The sequence below is a fragment of the Drosophila busckii genome, chromosome 3R (assembly GCF_011750605.1).
Source record: "Drosophila busckii strain San Diego stock center, stock number 13000-0081.31 chromosome 3R, ASM1175060v1, whole genome shotgun sequence".
Lineage (NCBI taxonomy): Eukaryota > Metazoa > Arthropoda > Insecta > Diptera > Drosophilidae > Drosophila > Drosophila busckii.
The window spans coordinates 4,188,435-4,207,560 of NC_046607.1; the positions used below are offsets into that span (position 1 = coordinate 4,188,435).

Below are 19,126 nucleotides of genomic sequence, written 5' to 3' on the forward strand. Positions count from 1 at the left end.
AGAAAGGGAGCACGACGCAACGTCGCCGGCGTCACCCTCGGCGTCAACGTCAACGTCCAGTTCAAATTACAGCAATTAACGGCATGCACATGCAAATGCAATGTCACTGAGTCATGGCAAATGGACACAAAGCAACCGGCACGGGAAGCGTCAGGACGCCTTGGTTACCAAGGCACAAAATTGCACAAAATGTAAACAGAGAGCGTCATTACTCTCTGAAACTTTAGTTAAGGGTGAGCTTCAGTGAAGCATAACAGAAGATACAGGTGAATCCAACTTTGGCTAAGGGCTTACCAAGTTTAATTCTCGCTCTCTCTTTCCCTCTCTGACTCTCTAGCTGGGTCTATTGAGCGTCGCAATTTGAGCATGGGCGCGTGCGCGTAGTCGCTATGGTACTCATTGTATTTGCTTTCAACCACTGCTATTCAACATTATTGTTGTTGTTGTTGTTGCTGTTGCTTTTTATGAAGAGCTTAAATGGAAACGCTTGACGAGTGATGTGGAAACATTTTCAACACAACAACAGTAACAACCAAGCCAAGTAAAAGCAACAGCAATATTCAACACAACACAACCCAGACCCAGAGAGTCAGAGTCTTCAGGCCAGACTGCTCCACTCCAACACACACACACACACACACACACACAAGCATAAGCAACCGAGGAACGCACCGGCATTACAGGCTGTTGCTGTTGCTGTTGGTTGAAAACTCTGTTGTTAGGGGGCATTCCCTGCTTTGGCAACATTATGGAAAATCAGTTTGTGTTTGGAGCGTGGTCTGTTCGCATGTACTAAAATACTGTATTAAAAGAAAATACGTACTAACTTTAAATGCATTTAACCCTTACTTTGGATGTGAAGCAATTGAATTGTACAATATTTTGTAACAAGTGCAACAAAGTGATAATTTAAAACAAATCAACAGTTTTTTATTGTGCAGTTAGAGAAGCTAATGTAATAATAATTCAAGTGTCTAATATAATAAACACAAATAATTACAAAAAAGTTTTTCAAAGCTAATGTCTTGTATTAAAATATACAATCACAACTAATTTAAATTCAAATAAGCCTATCTCTGGACGCAGCATGTATTTATAGTTAACTTATCAGCTGCTAATTAAAATACAGTTCCTCGCAGACATTGACTTTTTCCTGTTTTAAATACTTGTCGCAACTAGTTGTGCATGATAAAAGTTGCAAATTTCAAATACAAAACAAAAAATTGAAAACATGCTGCAGTTATTGGAAAATGCAAAATAGGTTTTGTTTTTTTTTGCTGCATGGGTGAATGACTTGTTTAGTGCGCTTCCCGCGACTTCCGCTCAAAAACGTTTTCATTTTCGCCACTGGCCACCTGCAGTGGTCAACAACAGCAGCTACCACTTTGGCATGCCATAAATCTAGCTCAGCTAGGAAGCATTGTGCGACTCCTGCTGGTGAAAACTCACACCTAAAGCTTGCCTGAAGGCAAAGGTATGCCGCAGCCAAGGAAACAACAACAACATATGCCAGGCACTAGACTAAAATGCCGCCAATTCCGTTTTCAAACAACAACAACAATAATTGGTATAAGAACTAACTAAGCTAATATGCTGGCAACCAAGCAAGTAAGATAGAGATAGTTGGAAAGAAAGAGCGCGAGATAGGACAACCAGCAGCAGAAAGAAATAATAACAGCAACAATAACACCTTGGTTGACATGTGTGCGACATTTGTAGAACTTTGTGGGCGTGGGGAGGTTTAGCTAGCTTTGGCTAATGTTCCAGTTGCTTTGGTTTCTGTGCTAAAATGTTTTGTCTATCTAATAATCTTGTAATAACCTAGACGTTTCTCTCTAGTGCTTGGTCTAACTGACAGACGCTTAACGCAGCTCAGTCCCCCAGCCATTTTATAGGTCATATCACATTACAAAAGCCAATTTACATACGGATATACACACACACACACCCACACATTCATACAAAAGTAAACCTTTATGGCACATCAGTGATATGAAATTACTATATGGACGACAAGTGTGTGATAGTAAAAAGTTGCATGTGGCAAGTGTTGCAATAAATAAAGGCTGCAACTATAAATACGCCAACTAAAAATAAATGTGCTTAAAACTATGCTAGAGCTGAGCAAGTTTAAGCCAGCTTATTATGTTGCTCTAAAAAACGTTTAAACCAAACTAAAATATTCGAAACGTGCGCACTTTCAATATGAAGCCCAAAGTGTGGATTAAATTATTATATAGCCTATGCTATGCAATCTCTGGAATTTCTTGTCTTGCAGCTGGTAAGTTTTCAATGAATTATTGTCTACGCATAACTCTTGTCAAACAAAGTAATTAGCGTGCTTAACCTTAAAAGTAAAATCCTCAACTGACAATCAACAAAATAGTGAAATTCCAAACAATATGGACGTTGTAGGCTCTATAAACTTTAACAAGAGGAAAGTTAGGCCGAAAGCAAATCAAAGTAGCAGCATAAGAAAAACGAAATACTTTAAAACACGTCAACGGCGTTCTGGTCCAACGATTTATGACGAACAAAAGTATTTACGTGACTTACGTACTCTTCATGCTAAATTTCCCCCCTATATGGCCTGCCCTGCCCTACATACATATATATATAGTAGCATATGTAAATGACTGCAACAGCTTAACTGGAACTCGATTCTAAAATTTATATACCAACTGCTCCAGTTTGCAGTAAATTTCGGTTCATTACATTGTCATACATCACTGATTGCAATCATTGTGGCTGAGAACATAGTTAAGAAATCTTAAGCATGCTATTTGGAAAACGTTTTGTGACAGTTCTTTACCGGTTCGTCGGCTTGACCTGTCCCAGAAAAATTGATTGCGAAATTTGCGTTAGAGCATTTTTAATGTTTAACCAAATAGAACTCATATGGCATCTAATAAGCAAATGTAACAACGGCAGTTACCGAGATTACGACAATTTTTTTTCTTTGCTTCTGTTTCTTTTATTTTTTTTTTTTATGTGCTTCTACTACTAATACACACCAATCCAAAGTCAGTGGCATGTACGTCAAGCGAGACATTTCATTTTCATCAAAAATCATCAAGCTGAACGAAAATTTTTATCAACGAAACCAAAACAAAACAAAAACCGATTGCATACGAGTGTATACTGTACAGTGAACTAATTGGTTTTGTTTTTTGTTTCAAACTTTGTTTTGTGGTTGCTAAAACTTTTACTCACTCGCTTACTTTTTTCGAAAGTATCAAAATAATTTTGGCATCATATTCAGTTAAAAATTTTAAATTTCTTCCAAAACATTGATTGTATTAAAATATAAAATAATATGTTTAACAATAAGTAAAACGAAAATCGCATGAATAAAATTAAAAAGTTCGTTAAAAATGTGGCAAAACTATTCCCCAAGAAGCCAAAGACAAATAATTTGAAAACATTCTTATAAATATAATACCTTTTTGTTATATAAGGCTATAATACTAAGAAAGTTTGAAAAATATTTATTATAGTCAGCTCTTTACCTACATCCGCATGTGTAAGCAAATTTGCTGTGTTTATTTATCTTTTGGTAGACACAACTCACTTTCATTTAGTTACTCTTTGCTAAAAAAACAAAATAAAAAAGAAAGAAAACAAACTTATGTAATATGTTAAGGGAGCTCTGGAAATGAGCATATGCGTTTCGGTTTCGATTTTATATAGTAAGACGACTTTCGCGGATTTACGCTTGAGATAGTTGAACTTTATCTTAAGGTTATGAGAGATGTAACTATTTCATGCTAAGTCCAATTAGTCTTGCATACTAATTAAGTCATATAGCTAATGCAGTAAATATTGTAAGCTCAACTTTGACAAATATAAAATGGAAAGTAAGTCATAAAATATTTACGTGCTTTATCAGCACATCAGCAAAACTTTCAATACTAAAATTTGAATATACTATTCTCATAAAAGTCCACATATGTATGATATGATCGCAGACAAACAACTAAAGCATTTGCATTGCTCAATGTCACGACAATTAACCTACAATGAAGATCTTGCAACTGAGACAAAGTCAGAAGATTTCACCGCAGTTGTTAGTGCCACAACAGCTTCTAGAGCTGCGGCATAAAGAGAAATTCTCGCCAGGGTCAGAGAATAACCCTCAGAGCTTGTTTTGCTCTTGCAATCACTTTAGCAGAACATTATAAACAAAAAAAACTTAACACATCATTATAAACAAAGCAGTTGGAGAAACACGTTTTTTTAGGGACTATTCGTAACGCTTTATGGGGGAACACATGCCGTACTTTTTAATATTTTGTAATTACTTAAAGGTGTTATGTCATGTACACATGCGTGGGGACTAAAGTCTAATTTAATGACAATACAGTTTGAGCAAAAAATAAGCATGAAATAGTTTAAAAACTAAACTGCAAGTAGAGGGAAAAGTTGTCCCGTACCCATCTGCAATTAATCTTTAAGCTCAGTAGACTTAAACTTAATGCACACACTAACACAATTAGATATTGGAGCTGATGCGGAAACGCAAATCGGCTGCCAATCCAAAACAAAGCAAGCGAATCCTCTCTGTAGTACATGATTCATGCTGACCAGCTGTTGGTCTTCACAAACAAAACAAACCACTGCGACTTGGCAGACAATTGCAGCGAATTGTTTGCTAAAGAGTGAAAGATAAACGGAAGCTTAGTAGAGCGCATCGAGAGTACAAACAAACTGGATTTGGGCGAGTGCGATTTTGGTGCAATTTACCTGAAGCATGCTAATTGCTGTTCAAAGAGTTAAAGAGCGTGCGGGAGCACAGTTTCACTTTGATGGCTATTTTTGTTTTCATTGCAGCCGCAACTGGAGCGATACTGGACTCACGTTGTTACCTGGAGGGTGGCGGCTCAGCAGAAAGTTTTTTAGCCGGCGAAGACTTAACGGTGGGCTCTATCATAGGCAAGCTGCGCATTAATGGTGATCCCAATGCGGACACGGGTGATATAAATCTATCGCTGAGAGAGAAGAACGCGCCTGTGGAGATAGTGCCAGGCAGCAAGGATCTGGCATTGTCAGTAGAGCTGGACAAGGAGGGACTGCGCGGACCCTCGTCCATCTATGTGAATGTCATATGCATACGCAGGCGTTCAACGGATCCGGTAAGTCCAAGTCCATGTTTTCTTAGTTTCTTTGCTGAGCAATTCGTAATGGGCAACCAATTAACCTATATTGCAGTAGCTTAAGGTAGCTACTGGACTGTGCGTGTTAAAAGCGTAATCTCGATATAGAGCTGAGGCAAATTGGGTAAACATTGTTCAGCATATTGCGCATACGTCTAGTTAGCTTTCTGTTTTACCTTCTTTTTTAGTATAATTAAAAGTGTAGCATGGGTAGCCACATTTCTTCTACTATATAAACAATTGAAAACTTTTCAGACAACGACGCCTATTTCAATTTTAGAATCAAACAAAACAGTAACCAACTTAACTTTTACTTGTCGAGCACGCTGCGGCTGGGGTTTGTGTTTGGACTTGGGTTTGAGTCTACCAGAGCCAGTGGCCATAAATTAGCCATTAGTACTTCCGGGGTTCAGTCGCGTGGTGGTTGCTTTTGTTGTTGCCCGTTGCCTTTGCTTTTAACATGCAAATATATGCAGTGTTTTTGGAGTCCTGTTTGGGGCGCTTTGAACTCCGTTTGAGGTCAGTGACCAGTTGGAGCACTTGAGGTGTTTATCTTTGCCGAGCGCTCAACTTAACTCAAACACACTTTGCTGCTTTGCTTTTTTCGCAGAGCTTCGTCATACCCGTCAATGTGCGCGTCACGGACGTCAATGATAATGCGCCCCAATGGATTGGCACACCCTATACGCTGACGCTATCGGAGGTTACAGTGCCCGGCACGCGTATTTTACAAGGCGCACGTGCCGAAGACGCCGACCAGCCAGGTCCCTTCTCCACTGTGGAGTATCAGGTGCTGCCTGGGCCATATGCGGAGCTGGTGCAGTTTCTGAATCCACTGGAGGGCACGCTGGTGCTCAAGCGCGCCTTGGACTATGAGCAGCTGCAGAACTTTACCGTTAAGCTGCGTGCACAGGATCAGGGCACACCGCCACGTCACTCGGACACGCTGCTGCGTGTGGTCATTACCGATGCGGACGATCAGAATCCCAAATTTCAGCGCGAGTCCTACAGCGCCGAGCTGCCCGCTGATGGTCGTGCCGGTGAGCTGCGTATGCGCCCGGAACCATTGCGAGCAGTCGACCAGGACGAGGGCATCTGTGCGCCCATACAATACACCATAGTGCAGTCCCAGGACACCAAATACTTTCGCATACATCCGCATAGCGGCGCCATTACACTGCTTACGCCCATTGGCTATGCAGATCTAGCGCACGGCGCCACGCTGGTGGTGAAGGCTACACAAATCGACAATCCCGATCGCTATGCCTTGACCACGGTGCAGCTCACGCGTCCCGGCACACACAGCGATCTCAGTTCGCTGGCATTTGTCCAAAAGCGTTTTGTCATGCGCATTCGCGAGGACACCGCTGTGGGCAATCGCATTCTGGCGCTGCCCACCAACAAGCCGGGCAAGCATTTGAAGTTCACCATAGCTGATCCCATCAATTCGCAGTTCTTTAGCGTGGGCTCGCTGGGTGAACTGGTGTTGGCCAAGCCGCTGGACTATGAAAAGATGACCAAGCATGAGTTTCAGGTTGTGGCCAGCGATGGGTTGACCAATAGCACCACGGCTGAGGTAACGCTGGAGGTGATTGATGTCAACGATTGGGAGCCACGATTTCGTGAAACGCACTACGAGTTTATGGTGCCCAAGAGCGTAAGTTTCTACTGGATGTTAAAATGATTTTTATTTATTTGTCTGCCCTCTCAGCAGTCGCTACAGTCGCGCACAGACTCCTTTGAAGGTGTACTAATAGGCAAGGTGGAGGCTGCCGATGGCGATCGCAATGACAAGCTGGAGCTGACACTGCGTGGTCAACATGCAGGTCTCTTTGAGATTGATAGCACGGGCAACATTTACATGCGTCCGGAGCAGCTGCAGAGCCTCAACGAGTCCACAGTGCATCTGATTGCGATTGCCACGGATTCGGGTGCGCCGCCGCGCAGCACCTCCGTGCCTGTGAGCGTAACTATGGAGGGCTTAACGCTGGCGCAGTCCGGCTGGCATAATAGCATGCTGGGCATGTTTGGCATGATTGTGGGTCTGTTCCTGCTCATCATCATGGCGCTGAGTTGTTATATTGTGCGCTCTAAGCAGCAGCGCAAGAACAGCCCGGGTGGCTTGGGGCTGGGGCGCAATCGTGTGCATAGTCAGGCGCACAGCAGTGTCTCCTCGGCGAATCTGGTGACGCATGAAAAGCTGGCGGGCAATGGCGCCAGTGTAACCAGCGGTGGCGTCTCTGTGCTGCACATGAAGCATGCTGGCGGCAATATGACCATGGCCAATCCCATAAATAATGGACTGCATCATGTGGGCAGTGGCGCCAGCAGCAGCATGGCGCTCAGTAATGCCGCCAGTCTGCTGGAGCGGGAGCGCGAACGCGAACGGGAGCGACAGCGGGAGAGCTATGCAGCCACAGTGCGCAGTAAGTTGAAAAAGAGTGCTCTTTGTTTTCCACCACCCTTTAGCCCAGAGCATTCACTATAAATAGTCTATTTGCCAGGCATTGTATCGCGCGCCTCTGCCAATGGACAGCTCTATGAAGAGGATGAAATAGAGCACGATTCACTCTCGCAGCAAGGTCAGTCACAGTCACAAACACAATCACAGCAGCAGCAGCAACCGACTACGCCTGATAATAACAACCGCAAAACGCTGTTGACTTCTTCCAGCGCCACAGGCGTTACCACCATCTCGACTATGGCCAATGGCAATGCTACAAACTTGCTAAGCGCTTCGGACACCATGGGCTCGTCCGAGAACAACTTAACCGTCTACTTTTAGGACTTAACACTAGCACTGAACAAATTGTAAATAATTTGCAACATACTTAATCTATTTTAATGCTAGCCTGTAAGCTCATGTTAAAGTCCAAGTTGAAGTTCCATTGTAAGTAGACCAAATATAGCATTGTAAACATTCAGCACTTGTAGCTCTAAGTCCTAACCGATCGCATTCCAATGTACAATTATTCGCTTTTCACATTTGAACTTAAGAATAAACTTAAAACTTACATTATTAAAAAGTGATTTAATTATTACAATTCTGGGTACAGTGCTATAAAACTTGTTGAATTTCGATATTTATTGCTTAATTTCTAGCTCGTTTCAGCATTAACTTTACAGCTTTGGCATAAATTAAAATTAAACATAAACAATTTACTTGCATTGCATACAAAAGATAAGGAAACAACATAAGATGAAACATTAAGAGAGCTGTTTGGAAATGTTTTGGGATTTGCTTGGTAATGTTTTCTAGCTGCCGTGCCCATTTCTGCGTGGCTTCTTGCGTTTTAGCAAATTGAAATCTCCGTATTTGATATGATTGTCGGTAAGGAATGGCACATAGAAAGCTCGCAGCACTCGATGTGATTTCTCCTGTATAAGGAAGGGCAAGCTCTTCATTATAGACCAGTCCTTGGTGCGACGCGTATAGCTTGGCTCTAGGGCTGTGTATTTGCCTTCGTCAAAATCAATGAGGAAATGGCATTGCTCGTAATCAAAATACATGTGCTCATGCTCCTGGTTTTGGTCGTTGAAATATGGATGTACCACTTGAGTGGCATTCTCACCCTCAGTATAGTAAGCGGGCAGCATGCCACGGAACTCGGATTTCAAAAAGCGTAAACGGAAATTGTTTGCGGGGAAAAAGAAGCTGCCCGGATAGCGATGCCAATCCTTGCCAATGCATACATTATAAGTTTCCTCTGCACGATATTGTGGTGAGACCTTGAACTTATTAAGCTCTAACATCAAATCCATGGGCGCATGGTAATTGCGATATAGCACAAAGACGCGCGAGAGGCCCAGCAAAGCACTAGTGACCATTACAAGTATGGCAATGACATTGCTGTGATCGAGATAATGAGACGGCTCTTTGAGTTTGAACATAAGCGATTTAAAGCGAAAGAAGATGCGTTGATAGATGTCTAAAGTCATGGCGCCGCACAATGAGATCAATGGATAAACCGGAAATAGAAAGCGTTCCTCTTTGTGTGGTTGAGCGAAAAACACCAGTAGCCACAGATAAAAAGGCGACACCGATATAATACGCGGAAAGTTGAGCGTTGAAAAAAATCGACCCGGCAGTATGAGTAGCTCTAAAATCAGCATAATGGGCACTTGCAGCGCCAACAACTAAAAACCAAAAAAAGATTAATTCAAGTTCAAGTCAATTGATTTAAATACTTGCCCAGATAATATTAAAGTTGAGAAAACCATTGATAATATAGTAACTCAGTGGCTCAGTGCCAAAGATGTTGGGTCCATGGCTAGTAAACACGTTATACCAAACTATATTGAGCGGCGCAAAGGTTAGTTTGCCATAGTAGCTCGTGTCAATGGCAATCATTGGCAATGCAATTGTTGCCAACGAAATTAATGTCCACTGCAAGAAGGTGCGCCAGTCGCGTTGATATAATAGCAGATCTAGCACCATGGGTACACTAAGCAGTGCTGCGAATGGCCAGCCAAGCAGCGCTGAGATAGCGGTGAGGAAAATCGATAGACTATATTGTTTCGTCCACCAGGCGGCCAGCGCCGAGCAACCAAAGTACATGGAGAAAGACGAAGGTAGCAGTGCTGTGCTAGAGACAAACATGCCCACGCTAAATAACTGGAATATCAACCACAAGCGACCCACATGTATGCCAAACTCCCGGCAAATGGATCTGGATAAATAAGAATCGTTTAACTACATTTTCTAATTGCCTGTCTTAACTTACTTGTATATAAATCGTTCCATAACAGCACAGCCAAAGCCCAGCATACAGCGCACCATATAAAATATAAGTAAGGGACTAGGGTTAAATATTTTCTGATAGATCCAGCCGGGCACGCCCTGCAGCAAAAGATACGTATAGGAGCGTAGCCCAAATTGTGGGCTATACTCCCATGTCTGCAAACCATGACCGTTGATAATGTAGTTCAATGGCTCCCAGTAGTTAAAAGTCTCATCACAGTCCGCTATGTATGCCCAAATGGCGCTGCAAAGGCGAGCGCTAACAAAAGTCTTGAAGGCAGTGTTAATACCTGGCATCATGGGAACATTCGTTGGGAGTGGAGCGTTAGGGTCTGGACTATTTCTAATAACTTCAATTGTTCTTCTGCAAAACATAAACGTTGTTTATTACTGAATATACATCTGTTTGTATGTAAATACCGCTTTTCGTTTCTGGTGCCGGCAGGGGTTGGGGCCGGTACATCGCTGGTTTCCTTTTTGCCATTGCGACGCTTTAGTGGTTTTTTGGTTGGTATTTGGTTGTCAGCCTTGTTGGCATTATAACGCGCCCGTGCCGATGGCGGTGCCATATTTTATTCGCCCTTTTTTCAGCAATTTCCAAAACAAACTACCGTAAAGAAAAGCCACCCTGTAAAATAGTGCACCAGCTGATATCGCGGCTTGAAACAAGTTGGCAGAGCCCATTTCCAAAACAGATAAGACAGTATATGACGTCACAGCTGATTAGCTTGCGCATTTGTCTCGTTTTAAGTAAAACAATTTTGAACAACTCTTAATTTAAACCTTGCTTGCATTTCTTTTTATATTAAAATTCAAAAATATCTTAATATTGGGCAAATCGATAGTCGTATCGATAGCCGATAGACACATTTGGCAGCGGATCTGTTTATACATTCTAGCAATTTTATTTCATTTAATTTAAGCACGTAATTAGGGTTTAACAAAAACATAATATGTCTAAGGATGACAAGGATAAGGTACAAATCATCGACAAGGACTTGGACCTCTCAAATGCTGGTCGCGGTGTTTGGTTGGTGAAAGTGCCTAAATATATTGCACAGAAATGGGAAAAGGCTCCATCAAACATGGACGTAGGCAAGCTGCGCATTAGTAAAACGCCGGGACAGAAAGCTCAGGTGTCACTATCACTCACACCAAATGTGCTGGCCCTAGATCCCGACGAGAAAATACCCACGGAGCATGTGCTTGACGTGTCACAAGTGACAAAGCAGACTCTTGGCGTTTTTTCACACATGGCACCATCAGAGGCAACGTCAACAAGTGGGAGCAATGGTAAAGAAAATGGCTCTGGTGCTGCCACAGCGATAAGCGACAATGAGAAACTGTACATGGAGGGACGGATTGTGCAAAAGCTAGAGTGCCGCCCTATTGCTGACACTTGCTACATGAAACTGAAATTAGAGTCTATACGTAAGGCCTCGGAGCCAATGCGTCGGGTGCAACCAATCGACAAGATCGTACAGAACTACAAGCCGGTCAAGGATCATGCACACAATGTAAAATTTCGCAGCGTCAATTATATTATTTTCACTTACACTTAAATTAAAACTTACATTTTAGATTGAGTATCGCGAGCGTAAGAAAGCCGAGGGTAAAAAGGCGCGTGATGACAAGAATGCTGTGATGGATATGCTCTTCCATGCCTTTGAAAAGCATCAGTACTATAACATAAAGGACTTGGTCAAGATAACCAACCAACCCATTAGTTACCTGAAGGAGATTCTCAAAGATGTCTGCGATTACAATATGAAAAATCCGCACAAAAATATGTGGGAGCTCAAAAAAGAGTATCGTCACTACAAGACTGAAGAGCAAAAGAACGAAGAGAAGTCCAAGTCAGATGGAAGCAGCGATTCTGAATAACACTCGGCCTCATCTTCACCATAACATATTGTAATTGTTTTGTATCATCTCAATTTCACACAAAATGCCAGATATCTATTAATTAAGAGAAAAGTAAATATAAAAAAAATTCAAACAACTTTTTCTGTTAGATTCTTTTTGCTTTTTAATTGCATTTGTTTTTCACTAAGGCTATGAAAAAAAATTGCACATTCATATGTAAATAGACGCTCTTAGTTATCAGGTAATTACATTAGTGTTAAAAATGTGAAAAAAATGCTTAGCACGCTATGAGATCAGGTACAGGTTTTAGTACTATCAGCTCACTTTGATTTCCAAAATTTGAGTGGGTCAAATGCAGTTTTCTAAATTAAAAAGGCAAAAATGAAAAATGTATTAAAAATATATGAAAAAATGAAATGAAAATTAACTCAATCAAAAATGAATAAATGAAAATTATATGAACATAATAAAGAAATTAATAAACTGAAAAAATGAAAAAAAAGCATTTTAATAATGTGGCAAAAATAAAAAGCAAGCAAATTTAAACGGAAAGCAAAGTAATTCAGAGTTTTTTCAAATGAAGCAGAAGCAACGCGAGCTTAAATAATACTGTTCTAATATTTTTTGCACTAAATTACGGCTGCTGAGCCACAAAAAAAAACTTATAATTAAATTAAATTGCAAAGCATTCCAGATCTTAAAAGTAATTTGTACAGTTTTAAAATGTGCATGTAATAAAAATTGCTACGAATTTTTATGATTGTCAGTTGCACGACCATTGCAACCTTCTAACTTTGTTGTACGTCTGCGAAAAATGCAGATCACGGCAAGGCTTCCATGGCTGCAAGGAATAATATTAGGTAAGTTTAAAATGTGTGCATAAACATAAAATATTTACAATTAAAACTACTCCTATTTACAGTAAACGTACAAACAATGAACTCGAAACTTGAAGCACTTAAAAACTGTTTAAACACATCACTAACGAGACGAGGCACACACGGAAAACATTCTACAGCAGCTATTGCTGCACAAACTACGTCTCAGTTTACGGCGCAGACGCCACCGATGATATGCCGGAGTCAGTGTCATCTGCACGTGGGTATGACGTGGGCACTGGTTGTATAAGCCGCACTGATTTCACCTTAATTGGAGTTATAGATTCGAGTTTGCGTCTCCTTGTATTGTCCACGGTTTGTAAATTCGTCGCTCCATTGAATGGCGATCTGTTCACATTGCCAATATCATCTTCTGGATTGAGAGTTCTTCGCTCAGTGCTGAGCAATTTCATTTTAAGGTCCTCAGGCTCTGTAGGCCTGCTTCTATCCCGGTGCTTATCAAGCTGAAGCGCCACATTGCCTTGGTTTGTCTGACAGAGAAAGGTAGTTAAAAGTAATGTTATGAAGTTTCGTAAGCATAGACATACCAGAAGTAATGAAGATAGCATATAACAACAAAGTTTGCTTGGTTCTTTTCCTTCCATTACATCCGACAGCGTTGTCTGGCCATTGCCAATCTGGCATTTTTCAATGATCTCATCGTTAAGACTTTGAATATTAAAATTCTGACGCTTGTGCGCGGCTGCCAAAGTGGGTCCAAGTCGACGATGCCAATCAATAATCTGCCAAATTCAGTGTTAGACAGATTCGCAATTAAAATTGCCTGCTGTTCTTACCTTAGCTTCAGTATTTGCATCTAAACCACTGGAGCTTTTTGTTATAGCTGGTGTTGAATCTAAGTCAAAATCGGGTGTTGCTGGCAAACTCAGATTACTCTGATTCAAGTCAGAAACACTAGGTTCCGGCGCATCATCTTCCAATGGTAAATCAAGCGTAATATCAGTAGTATCTATTACGTCTAAAGCGCTGGACTCTAAACCTGTTTTATCTATAGCTGCCGCACTCGTATCAATTTCATCCAATGACGTGCTTATATTTGTGCTCTCCAGTACGCGTGCTTGTTGAATTTCATGCTTAACAAACTCCACGCCTACATCAATAATATCATCTTCCCCTAGGGGATTTGTCGAGTCAGCTCTTATCTCTTCCTGATCGATACCAGAGTCATACGTGGGACGCCTCCAGCCACGAAAGTCTGAAAATAACGAATACAATTGTAAATTATATTTTTACATCTGTTTGCGTCCATACTTTGATAAGAGTCAAACTCCATCTGATCCAGTGGCAGCAGTGAAATCCCTTCAAGGGGGGATTCAGCACGCAGAGGTGTTGGTTTCACCCTCGCTACTTTTGGAGTAGCCGCTTGCTTTGTAGGTTGGCGCTGCACAAATATAAGATACAAGTATTAAACTATTTGAACGCACATTAATAATAACGTGATAATTACCGCTTGTTTGAACAAATCAAAATCCTTGGTTAACCTGAAGAGGTATACTTTACGCAGTTGTTTAATTGGCAACTGCAAAAAGTTTAATGTAATGGGAACCTGCACATCACGCGGAGCATGTACTATTTCTTCAAATGTCTCTGTGAGCCCACTAAGTGCGAGCATTTCGGCATCAACGCGCACGCTCAGATTAGCCTTGTCGGGCACTCCTGGCAAGATGTCCCGCACCATAACCTTGGGCGATAGCGATTGTAGACGCTGATCGTTTAAGGTATCTGCAAGAACAACACCCTCGTCATCAAAACACTGGCCTGCATATCGTTTGAAAACAGGCGCAAAAGTAAATAAAAAAAAGGCGGAGGGAAGTAAAACAAAAACATAAGTCAAGTGTCTACAACAAAAATTATTAACAAAAAACTTATCCTGTTATTTAAAGCAACTGAAAAGACGAGTCTAAACATAAAATGTTGCGTTATTTAGTTTACCTGAGTGCAGCATTTCGCTTACGTCCTCCATGTCTATTCCCGAATCGATAACCAATGCTGCTGTGTCCTGTTTGTCGCTCAACGTGCTACATAGCGCAGATTCCATTTGAGTATCCTGCAGCGTATCGCTTGCATTCATCATATCAATGTCAGAGTCGATAGTCTTTCCCAGCGTGTCCTGCTTATCGCTCAGCGTGCTGTCAAACCCTGTCTGCAGTGGACTAGTTGTTAGCGTTGTACCGCTGATAATATTTATTGTCCAATCATCTTGCGATTCATCGTGCACTGAATGCGACGAGTTTAGCCGAATTTTTTTGTTAACGTCTTTTTCGCTTGCACTCTCTTCCAGCGTACGTTTCAGCAGATTCTCCGAAAGATCTTCATTTAGACGCATGCGTTTTAGGAGCTCGCTGGTGTCCATTTTATCCAATACTCGTTTTAGACCCGCGCAATCTTTAGCGCCATAACGCTCAGCAAGCATTTGATTCTCCAATGCTATATACTCATCCAAAGACTCTGTATGGCTTAAGTTTTCATTCAATTGCTTCGCTTGCATAAATTCCTTCATGAGATTCAAGCGCTCGAACGGAATGTCCGGCAACAGTGTGTTGTATCTCGGCTCTGGATGGTAGGTAAACAATTTATAGTTCTTCTTCTCGTCCACCTCAGAAGGATTATCTGAATCAATAATCGGCGCATACTTCCATAGATCTGCTGGCGTGTGATCCTGATACATGTGCTCAACGGTGCGATTGCGATTTAGATTTAACTCAAAGCCCAGTTGGTTAAAACGCTTTTCATCATGCATGGTTTTAAATTTTTTAACTTCCATTTGATATGTGAATGGATCGAATTCTTTTTGAGCCAACTTCTTTGATCGGCGCTTGCGTGGTGCTTCCACTGCAGGTTGCGCTTCCCTGGCGCTGCAATATACATTGTTTTTTAATTTTTATGCAATTTAATTAATTAGATAAGATTAAAAAAATGCTCTTGTCAGCATGTGCCAGCTTATTACTGTTATAAGCTGATAAGCGGTAAAATTGACAGACAGCATGGCGGCAATTTTACAGTCGACACACACGCAAAAGTTTGTTTTATTTTCTTATGTACATATAGTATTAGTTTTAACTTACGCGTTAGCCGCATTAGTTTCATCCTTTTTGGGATCGGACATAATTAGTGATTCGACCAGCTGCTCAACCACCTGGTGCACGAACTCAATTCTATCGCCATATATTTTACTGCAGTACTGGAAAACATTGCCAGCAGCAGCAAGTGACGAACGACGGGACACTCTCGCATCGTGCGCAAGGCGTACGAACTCATCCATATACTGTAAGATATATTTAATCTTGAGATTGCTTGATTTTTAGCGTTTAATTTGTTCCTTACATAGTTTAGCGAGATGCGCGTATCTGTTGAGAAATCTGTGTTTTTTGATAGCTCCTCCAGCAAAACAATCAAGTTCGACAGCGTGCCATGTTCATGGAATGCTACAATAGCTTTGGACACATTTGTGCCTGGTCGGCTTGCAGCGACCTCTAATAGTGTCTTCCTTATTTCACGCAATTGCATACTGTGTGCGCTGGAGCTGGGAATATCTGTAAGACATATCAAACTGGTCAGTAAAATTTGTATTGTTTACTTTTTTTATAGCGAGCTTTATTTAATGCGATAAAATAGCGCTGACTTAATCAACGCGTGTTTTGCTTAGCGCCGGTTCAATCAATTTGTACATAACAAAACAAATACACGTGAAATTGCTTACATACATACATACACAAAAATGTAGCCACTAATACATGCGCAAAAACAATGAGGAAGGCCTACGGTACTATTTGTAACGCGTAATGCTGCCACTTTACAGCTACATATAAACACTCGCATGTAATTAGACACTTACCGTCGTCTGTATCTGCATCCATTTTATTCCTGTTTCAGTGTTGTATTTGCGAGCTGTAAACAAAAATATTATTCTCCATGTTGTTTTTGGAACTCCGCACACGCACACATACATGCACGCCCACACAGCATGGGACAATAAATAGTTTAAGAACTGGTCTTGGGATATATTTAATTACACCAATGTAAACAAAAATTAATATAAACACACAAAGAAATGAAGATTTTATTCAGCACAGGAAAAATGGCGCGAGCCTCCTTTTTTCCTCCCAATTAGATATATAAATGTATTTATATTAGAGATGCAACAAAGACGTGAAAAGCATCGATATATACATGGTATATATATGTAGCTAATTAGAGATGCAACAAACATGAGTAAAGCATCGATATATATACATATGTACTCAAATACAAGCATCGATATATAATCATCATGCCGCAATTGTGTTTTACTTTCAAAGCTAATTTTTCAATACATTAAATTAAATAATAAGACAACGTTTACAGTAATCGGCATATTTGTATATTAGAGTGTAAAATTAATTTTAAACCATGATTATTTTTACAAATGACATTGTCTGCTGTCATGGAATGTCCAGTAACATTAGTTTTGTATGTATTACATGCTTCCGAGTTTATATACAAACTAAAATTTAGCATTACAAACCAAGATAGGTTATCATATGCAATCATTTACATTCTATGTATATACATATTTATTTGATGATTAAAGGAATGTCTGCGTTGGGCTTTTAAAAAGTTGACTATTGCTCTTTAATGGACGGGCTGATTTACTCCTGAAGTTCACTTAAATTGGGAATGTTGTGAGTGTAATCGTCATTTGAGGTTGAGCTTGAGTCGTTGGTAAGCTCAAAGCTATTATCGCCGCTGGTCCCGGTAACAGTTGTCAGACTGGAGTCATTGTTGGAGTTGGGATGATCAAAGTTTGCTTCATCGTTGTCATCGTCATCATCATCATCGTTGTCGTCATTATTACTCAGACTATTTGTGCCACTGCTGTGATTGTCGCCCCCGCCATTATCATAATGAGATGCAACTCCATTTACTTCTTCTACAGCTGCTATAGAGTCACTGCGCGTATTCAAATTTAATGCGCTTATCTTGGGGAAATTGTTATAGCTCAACGCGCTCTTTTCCGGTATTGTTGACGATTTTGTTGTACTGGCTGTAGCAGTGGTAGCTTCAGATGTATTGCTTATCACCGAATTGGTATTTTTAATTAAAAGCGTTATCAATGGCACATTTGGCACCGTTGTAGATGTGCTTGCCATTGAACTGCCATTACTGCTGCTATCATGTTGTACAGCATCCAGTGAAATGGATGTTGTTGCTACAGATGAGAGCGGCTCGGAAATGCCATTGAGTATAGATACGTTTGGTATATTTTGCAGTTGCTGCTGCACTTGTTCATTAGCAGGCGCCAGCTCTTCGCTTCTAGCATTCAGAATCGATAGATTAGGCATGTTCGGTGTTATAGATGCAGATGAGACAGTATTGGTTGTTGTTTTTGTTGTCGGCACAGCATTGCTGTCCGTGTTTCTTTGCTGACGCGAAATTTTTAACACACGCGGCGGTGCTACAGGCACTGAACTAGAAGCCCCGTTCTCCAACTGTTGTGGCACGCTTTTGTCACGCCTAACCATATGTTTGTCAAAGTAATCCAAGTTCATACCAGTGCCACGTCCCTGGGCAGCAGCTGCATTTAGGGCCGATGTATTCGGCTGAAAGCTGGCACCTTCATCTACCTCCATGTCTTCACTTAGATCCCCACTACACAGATCAAGGCTAATGTGCGCTGCTGGGCCATCAACAGGCCGATCTGGTTTTGGTTCTGAAAAGCAGATAAATTTGTGTTTTTGCCATTTCTGCTAACTTTCTGTAAAGACTCACCATTGAGGAAATGGGTTGCTACAAAATCGGCAGCACTATAAATCTCAGAATGCACCAGCAACTGCAGTAATACACCAACCGTGGGTCGTTCGTTCTGCTTGCCAGAGGTTTTCCACTCATCAATCATAACCTGTGATATGCTTTGGCCGGCCGACAAACGCTCTGCATCAATCAGGCTTATTTCTTGGGCAGTGTACTTAAGCCCCACGTTTGTGGAAATTTCTTGGTAATTAAGCGCTCCTGCAGCGCTGCAAGCTTGTGCGTCCAGGCGCTTCGGTATGATGGACATCAGCTTACGCCAGCAGCTGTTCACATCCAGTATTTTAGCCAGTTTATAGATATCGTTGTCGTCGACGCGACGCAGCTCTGTGCAGCGGTTATATTTTGAATATTTTGGGTCGGGCGCAGAGGAGGCGCGAACAATAGACCGACCGTGCCCGTTTGTCATTTCCATTTTGTTGCGCTGCTTGAGTTTAAAGCTTTACAGTGAGTGTTATTCCTAATTCATCAGCTAGCCTAAATTATTTGTGCGCTATACTCATGTTATATTTACTTGTTTCTGTTGCTTTGGCGTTTTCACGAAAATTCCCTATGCGCCATCATTGGTTTCTTATATGTGCGTATGTATGTGTTAATGCCCCAACAGCTGTTGAGCTTACAGAGTTGCTGAAGCGATAAGCTATCGATAAGTGTCTGCTCGATTTCGAAATTGATAGGCA

At 41.2% G+C, this 19,126-nt stretch overlaps 5 protein-coding genes across 11 annotated transcripts; 2 read left to right on the forward strand and 3 right to left on the reverse strand.

Annotated features, from left to right (window-relative positions):
• The first annotated feature begins 100 nt into the window (after positions 1–100).
• Positions 101–8,130, forward strand: LOC108601475 (protocadherin gamma-B1). The gene is made up of 5 exons (XM_033294241.1): positions 101–191; positions 4,831–5,132; positions 5,764–6,810; positions 6,865–7,579; positions 7,658–8,130. Exons 1-5 carry the CDS (start codon positions 101–103, stop codon positions 7,936–7,938), a joined length of 2,436 nt encoding a protein of 811 aa, XP_033150132.1. The 3' UTR covers positions 7,939–8,130.
• A 79-nt stretch (positions 8,131–8,209) lies between these two features.
• LOC108604650 (alpha-1,2-mannosyltransferase ALG9) lies at positions 8,210–10,671 on the reverse strand. The gene is made up of 4 exons (XM_017994200.1): positions 10,315–10,671; positions 9,878–10,258; positions 9,346–9,823; positions 8,210–9,290 (listed from the first exon to the last, which is right to left on the reverse strand). The coding sequence occupies exons 1-4, from the start codon at positions 10,461–10,463 to the stop codon at positions 8,409–8,411; spliced, it is 1,890 nt and encodes a 629-aa protein (XP_017849689.1). The 5' UTR covers positions 10,464–10,671; the 3' UTR covers positions 8,210–8,408.
• Positions 10,672–10,745: 74 nt separating this feature from the next.
• On the forward strand, positions 10,746–11,866 carry LOC108604651 (general transcription factor IIF subunit 2). The gene is made up of 2 exons (XM_017994201.2): positions 10,746–11,411; positions 11,476–11,866. Exons 1-2 carry the CDS (start codon positions 10,848–10,850, stop codon positions 11,776–11,778), a joined length of 867 nt encoding a protein of 288 aa, XP_017849690.1. The 5' UTR covers positions 10,746–10,847; the 3' UTR covers positions 11,779–11,866.
• A 43-nt stretch (positions 11,867–11,909) lies between these two features.
• LOC108604805 lies at positions 11,910–16,629 on the reverse strand. 5 transcript variants are annotated; one of them, XM_017994410.2, is made up of 10 exons: positions 16,495–16,628; positions 15,984–16,192; positions 15,725–15,924; positions 14,592–15,514; positions 14,107–14,417; positions 13,911–14,040; positions 13,436–13,854; positions 13,187–13,381; positions 12,905–13,129; positions 11,910–12,122 (listed from the first exon to the last, which is right to left on the reverse strand). In XM_017994410.2, exons 1-10 carry the CDS (start codon positions 16,514–16,516, stop codon positions 12,081–12,083), a joined length of 2,676 nt encoding a protein of 891 aa, XP_017849899.1. In that variant the 5' UTR covers positions 16,517–16,628; the 3' UTR covers positions 11,910–12,080. The 5 variants fall into 5 exon arrangements, 4 of the variants coding, with proteins under 4 accessions (XP_017849899.1, XP_017849897.1, XP_017849898.1 ...); XM_017994408.2 differs by lacking the exon at positions 11,910–12,122 and adding an exon at positions 12,451–12,601 and having other exon boundaries at positions 16,495–16,629; XR_001915360.2 differs by lacking the exon at positions 11,910–12,122 and adding an exon at positions 12,586–12,601 and having other exon boundaries at positions 12,659–13,129; positions 16,495–16,627.
• Positions 16,630–17,012: 383 nt separating this feature from the next.
• LOC108601824 (protein Tube) lies at positions 17,013–19,044 on the reverse strand. 3 transcript variants are annotated; one of them, XM_017989762.1, is made up of 3 exons: positions 18,961–19,044; positions 18,408–18,873; positions 17,013–18,348 (listed from the first exon to the last, which is right to left on the reverse strand). In XM_017989762.1, the coding sequence occupies exons 2-3, from the start codon at positions 18,859–18,861 to the stop codon at positions 17,288–17,290; spliced, it is 1,515 nt and encodes a 504-aa protein (XP_017845251.1). In that variant the 5' UTR covers positions 18,862–18,873; positions 18,961–19,044; the 3' UTR covers positions 17,013–17,287. The 3 variants fall into 3 exon arrangements, with proteins under 3 accessions (XP_017845251.1, XP_033149864.1, XP_017845250.1); XM_033293973.1 differs by having other exon boundaries at positions 18,408–18,870; positions 18,961–18,998; XM_017989761.2 differs by having other exon boundaries at positions 18,408–19,038.
• Positions 19,045–19,126: the final 82 nt, after the last annotated feature.